At 40.1% G+C, this 14,727-nt stretch overlaps 1 protein-coding gene across 3 annotated transcripts in view; it reads right to left on the bottom strand.

The window, feature by feature from the left end:
- gria4a (glutamate receptor, ionotropic, AMPA 4a) overlaps positions 1 to 14,727 on the bottom strand; it is a 107,276-nt gene that overhangs the window by 18,651 nt on the left and 73,898 nt on the right. For all 3 annotated transcript variants that reach the window (XM_067594568.1, XM_067594564.1, XM_067594565.1), the window contains exon 14: positions 3,524 to 3,722. In XM_067594568.1, coding sequence (XP_067450669.1) covers positions 3,524 to 3,722 — 199 coding nt within the window. The remainder of the gene's footprint in view (positions 1 to 3,523; positions 3,723 to 14,727) is intronic.

Below are 14,727 nucleotides of genomic sequence, written 5' to 3'. Positions count from 1 at the left end.
AATCTGCTTGCAGGAGATGTGCCGCACACACTCACAAGTGCAATGTATAGACGCATACATATGTGGCTGAATATGCATACATGCGTTCTTAGATACACACATGAATGCACACACACATGCTCACACAAACACACACACACACAAACACACACACACACACACACACACACACACACACACAGATAATTAATGGTGGTGGCGAATCCCCCTCAGCTGTGGGAGAGTAAATTGCTTTTTCACCCTCCACAGATTTCAGCCCGCTCGTTATGTTGATGATGCCAGAGCCGCTCATAGGAGCACAAACTGTCTGCTACAACCTCCCCACCTCCCCCAAGTCCCCAAATACACACACTAGTGCACATATCTTTACAAAGCACAACTGTAAATTGGTATATATCCATGCACACAATGCATGAGCACACAAACAATTCAGAATATTCCTACAGGGCATGACTATGTGATGGAGCAGATTTGTTTTTGTACATATGATGACACTGCTGTTTTACCAACACATCCTCATAATTAAACGACCAAATAGGTTGATTGTACCATGCTCTCCCATAGGAGCGTTTTCTAATATGCCGCCTCTATTGGCAGCTTTGATTTAATTATGTTTTACGGTGTGACAACGCTGTGGTTAATGTCTGGTTAGATTTAGGCACAAAAACCACTTGGTTAGGGAAAGATCATAGTTAAAATGATCACTTGAAATGTGGTGTGGGTTAAAGTTACTACTTCCTTAAAGTTTGGCGACCTTTGTCGTCATGGCAACAATAAACATCAAAACAACCGTAGTTATGGTTTTTAAAAAAACTGTCCTGATTCGTGGTTGGAAATGTGACACTCGCAGTTGGAAATGGGAAGTGAACAGCAGTCTCCTGCAGCAACGTCTACTTTTGTCTGTCTATCTAGCCATCCAACCAACCCGCCAACTCTGAATATGGAAATTTGTCACCTAATAAAGATGTCATCTGAACTGCATCACCTCACCTGGTCATAATTACTACGGCTGCTAGATAGCGTCTGTAATGCAAACGTGACTATATGTGGACATACACTTATAGTAAGTGATGGACAGCAAAAAAAAGACATTTTTATTCCCCTTTTATATTTACACCCCATCCCTTTAAGGTTCATTCTCCAAGGTTGTGGTGGAGTGCAGATTTAAGCTCACAGCCAATCAGTTGCAGGGAAAGTGACATTTTCAAGCCATATTATGAGTGTATGGTTGAGTTTGTTGCTCGCAACCGCGGTATTTGTTGTTATATACTGTGCTGATAGACATTCCTCTAATCGAATATACATATTTCAGTTTTTATTTTTATTTTATTTTTGGTTTCCATTTGGGGTTTGCAGTCCCCATGTTTAAAGTTACATATCTAACTCTGCTGTGTGATGTTGCTATAGGGGCAAAGCTGATTTGACTTTCATTTAATCTTATTTTTTATTATCATTTATTATTTATTTTAGTTCTACTACTAGAATAAACCCCCTATTAGCATGGTTCAAACTCAAAACTGTTTAGAGTTCATTTCATAGAGGTCATTCTCCAGAGTGGGGGCGATTTAGTCCTGCAACTGTCAAGGAAGGGAATAAGGGGAGCGTTTAGGTGTTATTACACATGAGTACAGGTACAGAGAGAATGCAGAGTTTACTCTTCCTAACACCACAGTATAGAATAGGTCTGAGTCGAATTGTGCTGGGGGGGCCTGGACCAGATCCTTGGTCTTCCTGGCGTCTGGAGATAGTGGCATTATTCCTCCACTACACAGGTACAGCTCTATCTGTCACATATAGGTCATTTTTGGCGACTGAATTTACAACCTATGCTGTCATTTTCCTGGGAGGACATGCTGTGTTTTGCCCATGTCTGCAGAAAAATTCTGTCTTCATCAACATTGTGTGTGTGTCTATGTTTCTATGTGTGTATATGAGTACTTATGTAACTGCAATCCTCATGGGTGAATGGGTCAAAAGGCCACTCCACATCTACTCTGGGCCACTCCGCTATCATTTCCTGTTTACTATTTTGTTGTAACAGCTCACTGTAGTATATTCTGTTCCACCTTGTCCTCCATCTGTTGTCCATCTCCACTTCACTACTCTTTATTATTATTATCTATCATTACTACTATTATCATTGCTTTATCTGGCAGGGTAGGTGAGTGATTAAATGCAACAGGAGTGTGGTAAACAAACAATCATTCTAATCATGATAGGGGAGGGTTTCACAACGTTAATCAAAAGGTACAAAATCCCATGCTGACTCTTTCTCTTATTCAGTATGCTCCTCCAAAACATTTCTGGGAAGTTTGATGTTGCCATCAATCTTTCTAAACAAATTAGCTGGAAAGTAAAAACCAGACATTTCAGCTGAGCGTCATTTCCAAAATTTCCTTTCTCTCCATCCAAGATCTGGAGAAAGTCATACATGCATTCATTACTTCCCACCTGGACTATTGTAAATGGGTTTACACTGTCATTAGTCACTTGTCCTTGTCCCACCCACAGTCAGATTAGAATTCTGCTTTGACATTTTGGCTGTTGTCTGGATTCAATAAATGAGACAACACCACCCTCATATTTGCTTCCTCTTACTCTCATTTTTTCTTTTAGAAGTGACTTTCAGATTGTGGTGGTTGTCTGTAAAACTGTGGTCTTGATACATTATCCAATCCTCATTGATGCCACTGGATCTTTGCCCCTCTTTACTCCTTGATTTTCCCTTTTCCTTTTCCAAACCTCCCTCTCCACTCTGTATCACAAGTGAGCAGTAATGCAATAATGGATGGGATGGAGGCCAAGAAAACACCACAAATCAAAGCAGAGTGTTGTTCTTCATTCTGCAGAGTGCATTATTTTGGATAAATGCACATGAGTGTACATCATCATACAGTATTTACACCATAGCCTCTTAAAAAGAACAAAAGACATGAAAATATAAAAATGACCATCATTAATCAATCATTCAGTGCTTCTCGCCAAAATTCATTGTGTGCATCTTTTAGGCCTAACAAACATGTTGAATGTATGTCCTTCCTCATAAAACATTTGGAAAGAGAATTTTTGAAGATTTAGTAGTCTTCTTCTTTCCCCCTTTTTGCAAGTGCATTGCTGTCAGTAAGTGGAATAACAAGAAACTATTCACATTAAAGTGTGTTGCATCTATGTGTGCTTGTGGGTGTGTGTTACATACAAACAAAATGGGGAGCTGGTCATTAAAATACTGCTCCACTGCTCTATTAGTGGTCAGAAACTCCCAAACGTACCTTTAAACGTCTTCTGGCATATTTGGCAAACAATCTAGATGTCGTGAAGATCAGTTTATGTACATTTCTCTGTAAATTGTAACAGTATTTCTTAAAAAGTTCTGTGAGTATGTGTTTCTAATGACCAGAAGAGTGAAAATAGTTTGGCTGTTCCGTAGTCTCAGCTCAGTAGAAAGTGAACTTGACTTAACATTGCAAAAGCCTGTTACCTCTCAAGGAATCAAATAAATGAGCAGATTGTGTTGGGTCCATACCCTGAAGAACTCCTTAGTAGAGCCTGAGTCCAGTGTCCCGTATGCTATCTCTGTCTGTTTGGCCAAGTCCTCCGCACTCTCTATGGGGGAAACCATCCGCTCCACAGTGAGGAAGGCAGCCAGGTTGGCTGTGTAAGAGGAGATGATGATAAGGGTGAAGAACCACCACACGCCTCCAACAATTCGTCCAGACAGAGACCTGGAGAGAAGTCAGATGGAGGTGAGCAAAGAAGAAAAAAAAAAGAGTGAGGGAGTGAGGGAGAGGTGGAAGATTGCAAAAGAAGGCAGATGAAAAGATGCGGGAGATGAAAAGTGGGCAGGAAAGTGAGTGAAAGAATGAAGGAAAGGGTGAAGGTGAAGGAAAAGGGATGAAAAGAATACAAGAGGAAAACAGAGCAATGAGGATTAGCAGAGAGAAAAACAGAGAAGGAAACATAATTAATTCCTGAGTCAGAGATATGAAACATACCGCATTTCCGACACCACTGTGTGCATGACTGTGCAACTGACAGTATTGCCAAGTAATTGTCTTTCAACCCTCGAACCAGTTCAGCACACACAATAACAAAGGCTACATGAAACAGATTGTAATCTAGGCGCTCCTCCATCCCTCACATCCTCACGCCCTCCTCTCTCTCTCCATGTTTACTCCCTTTATCTAACAATTGTGAGCAAGAGCATCAAAGTAAGTGGCAATTCATTTTGTTTGCATGAACTTGTTTTTCACTGAGCAAAGAGGGTGAGAGCAAGCAAGAATGAGCACATTAGAGAAAGAGAGAGAAAGATGGAAGAAGGTCGCAAAATGTTAAATTTTCTTTTAAGTGCTGCAGTCAATGAAAGACATTCTAATGGGCGCAAACGGCAACATAAAACATCCAAGCTTTAGAAAGAGTTAGAAAGAAAGTGAAGAGGGTATTGGGAAAGTTCCCCAGGTTTAAACCCAGGTTTAAACTTGTAAAAGAGCGTTCACATTCACAGAGAGTGAAAAGGAAGATGTTTTGTAGGATTTCTCTTTCAGGCCTCACTGAATCTGTGCTAAAAAAAAACACAAAAACGTGTAGTTCAAGCGAATATTCACAGTAAATATGAATACCTCCTCACTAAATAAGCAATTTAAAAATGTGTCACCTCACTTCTAGCCATAGAAAAAATTCCAAAAACACCACAAGATTTGTTACTTGACAACAAATTCAAATTTTCTCCAGCGGGAAAATTGCTCTAACTTAGACTTCAAATCAAAATTTGTATTTTTAAAAAGAATTGGGGATACAAATATCCTTGCCAACCCCCCCTGAACTATATTGTTCACTTCTCATGGTGTTTTTGTATTTCTGCACAAATCCTGACAAATCATAAGCAGAAAATTCATAGTCAACACAATTTGGGTGATATTCCTTCTTGCACAGAGTTGGAAAATACAGCCCCACATTTCTTGGACAGGTAGCTGTTTGTTGATTCCACAGTCTGATGTGACGTGAGCAGCGATATGTGAGTTATCTTTAGGGTGGACTGGGTTTTAACGAGCGTGTGCTGAAGAGAGAAAACAGGAGCGAGAGAGCCGAGGTGCAGTGACACCTGACTCGGCATAAATTGTCACCTTTCGGAGCAACTCTGCATTCTGCTGCTGTTCAAAAGCCAGCACACTTCTTAGGAGCTTATGAAGGTTTGTGGTGTTCACTTTCAAAAGCAATCGACAAGAAAGTTTCACATACTAAACACACTAAAAACATTAATTCGACTAGCAGTTTGTAAAATATTATTGTTGATGGAAATGCTGATGACAATGATAATGTGATGATGACTTGTGTGTAGGAATGTGGATGATGCGCATTTAGAAACTCATTTTCATAGGTCTCCTACAGAGGCCAAGAGAGACGTGTGATATAATTGGTTAGCTAGTAAACAAGCTGTGACATCATTTTAATCTGACCTGATGGAGTGAGTGTGTGAATTGAGCGGACATCCAAACAGAGAGGGAGGGGGGGGGGTGAATAACAAACAAGGCAAAACAAAAGAGGATGACAGGAGTGCAGATAGAAAAAAGAAGACAGTCAAGAGCAGCACTTCTTCACTTATGCTCAGTATGCTCCAAACAATTATATTTTCTCCAAAATATAGCTGAACACACTGCTTCTGTCTCATGATCCTGTCGAGCCTGAGAGCAGGCGCATGCATTGATTTTTGAACTGTCACTTTAAACGACTAACGTGTAAGGAATATGTTTACTATTAGTTTAAATTACACCCTTATTGATCTCTTAGGTGAAATTCATCCCGTGTTTGACCTACAGTATTCTAAATGTAAGGATCATTGGACAGCCACAGTGCAGAGCCTGGGGACCAACTCCAGTTCTGAGGCCAGTGCTTTAGACAACAGCAATGACTGAGGTGTTCATAATGACATGAATCATTAAATGAGTTGCGATGTGGGAGAAAACCAGAGCTCAGGAGGAATGCCCATGCAAATACAGGATAAGCTCCACACAATTTTTATAAGCCTTTGGACTGATGTCATGAGAGGACAGACTGTAATGAGAAGACACATACAATTTTACAAACAACCAACTGTTCAGCTGTGAAAATTAACTTATATAGTGCCCCTAATTATGAGTTGGCAGATTGTAGTCTGATTTTGGACTGGAGTTTGGCTACAACATACGGCTACAAGTAGGTTTTTGTGTGTGCATAAATGCAAACACTTAAACTAAACCCTGTAACAAATATTAAGTTTAACCCTAACCCAATTAATCAGACTTCTTCTGCAGAAATCAACCCACTAAACAGATTTCTCTTAAAGCTGGGGTAGGCAATCTGGAATAGACAATAAAAACGCCAGAATTTGAAAACACAGCCCTCCTCCTGCAGCTGTCCCCCCCCCTTCCCCTCCCCTCTCTGTCCTAAGCCTCTCCCCCGGGCATATGCATGTGCTTCATATGTGCACGCAACAGAACAGTTACTGCACGCACTCACACACACAGTTTCCTCTCAAGGCACAACACCCTTTAGTAAACAGGACCGCCTCTCATCTGTTTGAAGTCCGCCACAAAAGTAATGAGTGTCCCATCTCCCTGCTTAAATTTGAGTGATATCGCGTTTCACTTCTGGGAGCCAAGTTCACTTTCATTGAAAGTCTCTCGCCCCGGCGTTGAGCGATAAGATTATGCGCTGTTCAGTTTCCCCTGCACTACAGGCAATAGTCCGATGTTTTCTGTTGATATCCCCATCTTTTTTCTTTCTCCTTCTGCAATTCATGCAGTCCTGTCACTCCCTATCCATCAGTATGCCAATGCTCCCCCGGCCTCCAAACTTTCTGTTTTGAAGACTCTGGTCATGTGCAATGAGTGCACGGGCAGAGTGCACACAGGTAGACAGGCAGGTCGGCCATCCAATCACTTCATGCGGGCCAAATGAAATGATTGGACGGACTTATTACAGGCCTGCGACAGCTACAGATACCGAATTTTTTTCTTTTTTATTATCAAAGCATTTGATTTATTGATAGCTGTCAGGATGTAAAGAGAATTTCAACAAATATAAGAAAAAATGCTTCTAAAATAAATTGCCTACCCCAATGCAGGAAATCAGGTTCCTCAGGAAATCAGGTGTGTGTGTATGTGAGAGAGAGAGAGAGAAAATGAAAGAGGGCGGTATTAACCTGCATTTGGCCTTGTACCAAGTTGAAGAACATGTTTACTTACTGGAGGTCAATGGAGCGTGCTTGATTCAGATGAGACCATGTATAAAAGCGTGCATGCATGCATGTGTATAAGTGTGTGTGTTTGCATGCGCACACATCTCTAGCTGATGTACGAGAGCATTTTGTGTTGATGGGTGGGCTTTGGGAGTGACGTCCTTGATTCTTTATGTGACATGTCTGTGTGAGTGTGTGTGTGTGTTTGCAGCAGTGTGAATGTGTGTGTTGCCTGTGTGTGCAGTTGTGTCGTGTGTGTTGGTATGCAACAGGCGAATCATTCTATAGCGGGTCATGTATCATCTATGATAGCCAACAGATTGCCTCCCCAATCCTCAGTGTGAAAGATTAATGGCATGCTGTTCCTTTGTCTCTCTTACACACACACACACACACACACACACACACATTTCTGAACTATACGGTTTCTTTTCATCCAATGCATCTAGGTTTTCTCACCTATTTTATACTTTGTGTGTATGTATGTGTGCATGTATGCGTGTGTGTGTGTGTGTGTGTCTGTCATAGGCTACTTTCGGGGACAAATTTCACACTAAAGACCAGTTAATTGGGGACCAATTGAGGACAAAAGCCATGTCCCCAATAGGTAAAATGCAAATTTTTGGGTCAGTGGTTAAAGTTAGGCTTAGATTAAGGTTAAAGATAGGTAGTGGGGATGGTTAGGGTTCTCCAGGAAATGAATGTAAGTTTATGTAATGTCCCCAAAAGTGACCTAGGACAACCTGTGTGTGTGTGTGTGTGTTTGTGTGTGTGTGTGTGTGTGCGCATATGATGTTGGATGAACTAATAGAAGACAATTATGTACCCTGTGGTTCAATTGTGTGGTGACAGTAATCACAATCATCTGGACAGAAAAAAAAAATCTGTTGATGAAATGAATATAACAAAGACTCACACACAAACTCACACACATACATAGACACACACAAAAAATATGCCTATGCACATAAAAGCTCATAAACAGATTGATGCTGACACATCCAAACACACAAAGGCAATCAGAAAGACAGACACAAACAACAGCTGAGTGAGCTAGTGCTGGATTTTTCACTGTTTATGTGTTGTGTTTTTGTGCACATGCAGTTTGTGTGCATATTGACATTTCTACTCCTTCATTAAAAAAAAGTCAATTTTTAGTAAACTATTGAGTCTGACTATCTTATTTTCCTTAAAATAATTTAAAATTGCCTGACATAATTGAGGACATTTTGAACATTTCTAAATAACAAGCATGAAAAGGAAAAAAGAAAGAATAATTAATTACAGCAGAAAAATGACACATGACAGAAGTCTTCCAACAAATTATAGTTTTGTACTTCCTTCAAGAAAAATGTTAATTTTTGTCAATTTTTCAAACCTCTTTGGAGGCAGCAGACAAGTCAAGAGTGACATGCATCCAAAAATCATGAGCTTGTTAAAAACCCATCTTCTTGTTTGTTAAAGAAATGCCGACAGGGAAAATTCTTCACATTATTAGTTGCTGTGATCCAACTGGGGAGCAAACAGGACACCAGTGATGGTGGCAGACATGTTAACGAAGGTAGAGTCTATCTCCACCACCTGATGTTTCAACAAGCACATGATGCATGAATGTTTGATAAGTGCAACCATAAAGACCAGGGAGACAACGAGAAATACATATAGACAGAACATATTTCTTTGTGTGTTTCATGTCTTTGATCTCTCTTATAAGGACTACAAGTGTGAAATAATGTGAATTGACAGAGTGAGTGAACCAGGCGGAAATACTAGATAGAGGCAGAAGAAAGGGTGTGAGGGCAACATGTGAAAGAAAATCAGATTAATAGATTAAAGATTAGGTGTAGCAGACAGATAATGAAAAGCAGAATAAAATGAAACAAGGATCATAAAAGTGAAGCAGGAGAGATATGAGACAGCCAGAGAGAGGAACAGTGAGAAGATTATTAAAGAGTATGTAAAAAACTATTTCATAAACAAAGTCAGTCAGTATGACTGGATTCTAATCAGTGGCTTAAGACTAATCATTAATTAGTCAGTATGCTTCAGTGCTCCACTGTATTTAGTCATGCCATTAGCTGGATCTGTTGCCACCATTAACTATTCAGCACACCCACGGCCATTTACTCAATACTTACACATGACACTCACACACATACAAACACACACACACTCAGGGCTAAATGGAGAGAAGTGCACAAGTGCCCTCACCCAGCGGCATACGCACACACTCACACACACACACACACACACACACACACACACACACACACACACACACACACACACACACTCACACACAAGAGAAGAGCGCTGTAATTTCAGATGTTTATTGACAGAGACAGATCCAATCCCTCTGAGATGTTCACTGGTGATCAGTTTACCTCTCTCCCCTCTCCTGCACTTGCTCCTGGTCCTTCCTCGGTGTACATCCTGTCACTTTTCTGCCATTTATTCATTTCCACTTTTTAAAAATTCCAGTCCCATCACCTAACTGTCCATCACTGTGTTCCCACCCTTTGTGCGGTGACCAGGCCAATCACTAACATTAAAAGCCCAATATCCTGGGCTGAAAGATGACAGGTGGGTGGTGCAAATGGCATCTGAAGGTCACACTGACAATGTGTGTGTGAGTGTGTGTAAATGTCTTCATGTCACCTGCCAGCCATTACCTTCTGCTTGATCGGAAAGGAGAAGGAATCACATGTCGGTGCGTTTGCGCCTCTGAGAAAAAAGTGAAGTCATGAGCATGCGGAACACACACACATGTGCGCTGTAATTTATAGTTATGGAAATGCCAATTACTTAATTAAATTAGTTGATGATTAGACTGCAAAGCAGCAGGAAGAGTCTCTAAAACATCCAGAGAGGAAGACAACGTGAGGAGACGAACAAGAAGGGAGGAAAAGAGATAAGGATGAGACAGAAAGAAAAAAGGAAAGATGAAGAGAAATCAGAACAACAAGGATAGACAGATATGCACAGTATAGATAGATCAATAGATAGATAGGGCAAAGGAGAGGAGACAGAGTGAGAGTTGGAGAGTTGAATAGGGGTGTGTGTTGTCTCCCAGACTGCAGAGATGACTGCAGCAGGGAGAGAGGGACCCACACAGCATACCAATGGACCCACCGTACTATGGCAGCTCAATACACAATGCACACTGTCTCACACACACACACACACACATACACAGTGTATAAAGTCAAAACAAACAGTGTTGAACACATGGACCAGCTGACCAACAGATGCCCATGAAGGTTATAAAACAGAAGAGTATTGTACTTTTGAAAGATAAACATAAAGACACTGCAAACAGCCAAGCAGGGAGAAGGCAGAGCATATATAAATTCACACACACACACACACACACTCAGACATAACCATATACAATAGATGTCTCAGCATTCAACCAGTCTGTAAGAAAACCTCTTCCCATAGAGGCTGTCTCCTTCTCTTTATTCCCAGCTCCACAGTAAATGTCAACTTCAATACTCTGATCCCAGCTGACTAGCCAGAGACGATACGAGTGGCGGGATGGAGGAGAGGGAGGATAAAACCAGGACAAGTATGAACATCCCATGGTCAGCACAGACGTTTGGAAGATGGGAAAAGTATGTTATGTGCATGAAAATACTGCTTCCTCTGACAGAGTTGAGTTGCTGCTGGTGTCTGTCAACTCACCGGTGACGCATAAGAGGAAGAGATTTATTCGCTGGATGATGTGTAAGCCATAGGTGGTAGTTGGTAGCCATATTGGACAAGATACATTATGTAGAGATTTAGAAACAAACAAACTTGGAAATGGAGCAGCTGACTCACTACAAAGCACACGATTATTTTCAGATACTTGCAGAGAAGGAAGTATGGATGGCATAAATTATCATCTGTTCATACCAAATTATCAGAGGACTAGTGTATTGAAACAATACACATAATAAAATTAATTGCACTTGTTATTATTGCTTTCAAACTTATAATAAGGACTCAATTAGTATCAGCTCAGTTGATGCATTTTGAGTCGATGGACAAGCAAACTGAATAAACAGGCCTATTTTTAAAATCAGTAACATTTAATTTTTCATTATTCCCATCTGTTTAATGCTTTTAAGAACTTTACGTGATCATTGAAACAGAAACTAAACCTCCATTACCTGAGACTTCAGTGTAAATTTACATCTGCCTTATTGGCCTAAATCAACACAGCACACAGAAGAGTATTATGCTCCGTAATTGAGACCCTGTGGATTTGATCTGTGAGTGCAACTGAAGTAGAGACACTGGTGAGAAATGTTCTCCTTTATGGGTAATTAAAATTGGTTCAGTAAGTTGCTTGCACACATTGCTATGCCTCCTATAGAGGGTAGGTAGACCTACAAACATACACATATTTTCAATAACAATCCACAATATATTCTTAAAGAAGTAGTAAAAGTAGATGATTAAAAGGCAGTTATATCAGTTAGAAGGAAACTTGAAGAAGTGGCGAGAGCAAATCTTGTGATAGGCTTTTTACACATTCCTGCTGTTGGTTGTGAGTTAAGCTGGCATTGTGTCTTTACCTACCCAACAGAGGTGAACAAGGGAATGCTAGATTAGAGGAAATGTACTGAGGGGATGGGAAAATGATATGGCCTGGTGATATGCATGACACAACTCCTTTTTTAAGGCCATGATCTAGTCTTTTGGCAGATCATGGTGTCACAGTGGAGGCTCATCCTTTACATGGTTTTATGGCAGAAAGCCTGTTTATTTCATTTCTTCATCAAAATCTAATGAATGAGGAAATGTGCTTTTAGATCACTGTTTTGAATTTTATTATTATATTATTAATATTTTATTTATACTTTTTCTTGCATAACCATAAATGGCTACTTAGGTATTTCCGCCAGTCCGCTTCTGTGAAATGGTTGAATTAATATGTAAATACAAGATATGGTTAATTTTACCATCTAGGTACATGATTCAAGCCTCATCAGTCCCTGCAGCATACACTTAAGCCTGCACTTAGGGAGATTAGGGCGTGATGATTATAAATTTCCCCTTCTCCAGGCTCCTACAATACAATCAGTGGCTACAGGTGGATTCTGGCGTGGAGATGAGGTTGATTAAATGCTATATGCTAGCAGCAGTGGTGATGATGCACTGATGCTCACGATGAGCACTATAGCAGCCACAGCTTAGGAAGAACAAAAGAGTGAGCAGAGCATGACAGATTAAATAGACTGCTGTATTGCAAAGAATGCTGGATATGTGTGTGCCAAGACAGGAGTGTGTAACATGTAAGAATAGGAGCGTGACTTGAGAGACACTTAGAAGTACTGTTGGTTTCATAAAGGATGCTTTAGTCAGGGGCAGCCCGTGGCAAAGGCCACACAGGCGATTGCCTAGGGCATCAAATAAGGGAGAGGGCACCAAATGAGTGGGACATGTTTTTCTTTTGGTTTTTTCTTTTTTCAATGAAACAAAGTAGTCGTGTGCACCTCAACAAAACCTCGGTGGGGTAAGTGCTGGATACAAAAACAATTAAGCTTCACACAAGGAGTACCCCCACACTGAATCATAACTCCCTTTTATTTATTTGCAGTGTTTCAACCAATGACAGGTCTTCCTCAGGCAAAAGAAGACCTGAGGAAAACATGTTGTTGGTTGATTACAGTGTGCGTGTACTCCTAGTTTCCTTTCTTTTCCCCTATTGACTTACATGGGTTTTCTTCTGGTTTGATTTTCAAAGCCTTACTGGTTGATCAGTTTTCACCCAACTGCCAAATAAACTTCATGTGCTACCTCAGGCCAGGCCACAGGCCAACACTGAATGAATGGCAACTTAACCCCCACTCGCCTTTTTGCCTGTAGGACTGAGAGGACACTCTCTGGCCAGTGGCGCCCCCATAAATTTTTCATAAGGGTGGCCAGATCGGGTCACTGAAAATCTTGGGATGGCACACAAAAACCAATTACTGAATTTCAGGAATTCTATTATGCTGTTGTAGTATATAGGCCAATTAAAAACTATGTCAATATGAGAGTTAAGGAATCGCATACTGGTTTTGGTTTATTATTTTCAGTTAAAATTACTATTTATCTGATGTGCACAGACTAATACTGATGCAGTTAATATTTTGACTTCCACAGCAATCCTGTTTTAATGTGTTATATATCTGTATATGAAGTATATGTGTTAAGTGATTCATTGTTCTTCAAATAGGCTGTGATTTGAATCCCATTTCCTGCATTCCTACAAACATATAGGGACTATGGTAACTAATACAAAATCTGGGAAATAATTAAGTTGGTAATCATGCTAAATTCTGCCAGAATACTACTAAATATGCATAAGAAAAAGCTGTCTTACATTCTGTGTTGTTTAACAACCATAATTTTACACATGTTCACAAATTGAGTTATTCATTTATTGATTTAAATGTATTTTGAAGAATAGGACCGACAGATCTGTTGTACATTATTGTGGCAATATCGATAGATAATGTGTCATTTGCAACTTCAATCACAACAAACATATGTATCAAAGAATATGAAACTTTTTTTTAGAAGTTACACACTGTCAATACTTGTATATAAGAGCACTGTCAATGAATGTGTCAGCTTCTTTATATAAATCTAATGTGTAGTTATCTTTATAATTGACCTGTAACAGGCCTACTGTACTTTGTATTATGTATGAAATTGGCACACAGCAAAGTTCTGTCTTAGGTACCACTTCCACTTTTAATCAGAACTATAAAATACAGCTGGTACCTGCTGCCGAGTGACAGCTGAACTGGACGCATAAATAAAGTTTGTTAACAAAATCCGCGCAGTGAGAGCCATGCTTCAAACAAATTGCCATGTAAAGGTTTAAAATAATAGCTGGAGTCATTCTTTCACGTCAGAAGTTGACAACGGTTCATAACAGGAGCTGCAGCAGTTAAAACCCCGTGAAATAGGTCTGTGTGTCAGCGCAGCTCCATCCATGTATTCCTGGGTGGTACAAGGCCTCTCCGGTAAGGCGCCTCCATCCAGCCACAACAACAGCCACCAGAGGCCGAGACACAAACAAAACTAACCTGTTATTGACAGAGACACATATATTGATGTCTGAAATCAGCAGCTCAATTCACATTCTCAGCCAGAATCTGATGGCTGGCCAAACAGTAGCGTAATGATTTTTGTGGTTAAATAAATGATACAAAGATGAGCACTGTCTTTGGCACTTTATCGTTTTGCATTTCCCTACTGTATCCTGCTGTTTGTTCCTGCCTTTCACTCTATCTTTCACTCAACCTCCTCTTCCTCTTTAGGAAGCAGTAATTCACCTTATGCTAGCTAGTATGTCTCTATATTGTAAATATTACTATTAAGTTCCATTCATCTTCACATCTGCAGCATACTTCTATAAATCGGTTTATCTTGTGAGACTGAAATTGTGCTACATTAGATCTCATGCCTTTTGAGGTACACGTTTGAATTAAAACTTCTCTTATCTGAAAATAGGAGAAGATGAAAGAATAAAA

Source organism: Thunnus thynnus, chromosome 7, assembly GCF_963924715.1.
Source record: "Thunnus thynnus chromosome 7, fThuThy2.1, whole genome shotgun sequence".
Taxonomy (NCBI): Eukaryota; Metazoa; Chordata; class Actinopteri; order Scombriformes; family Scombridae; genus Thunnus; species Thunnus thynnus.
Note: the sequence above shows the minus strand (reverse complement) of the source record. Positions and strands in the feature narration are given on the sequence as shown.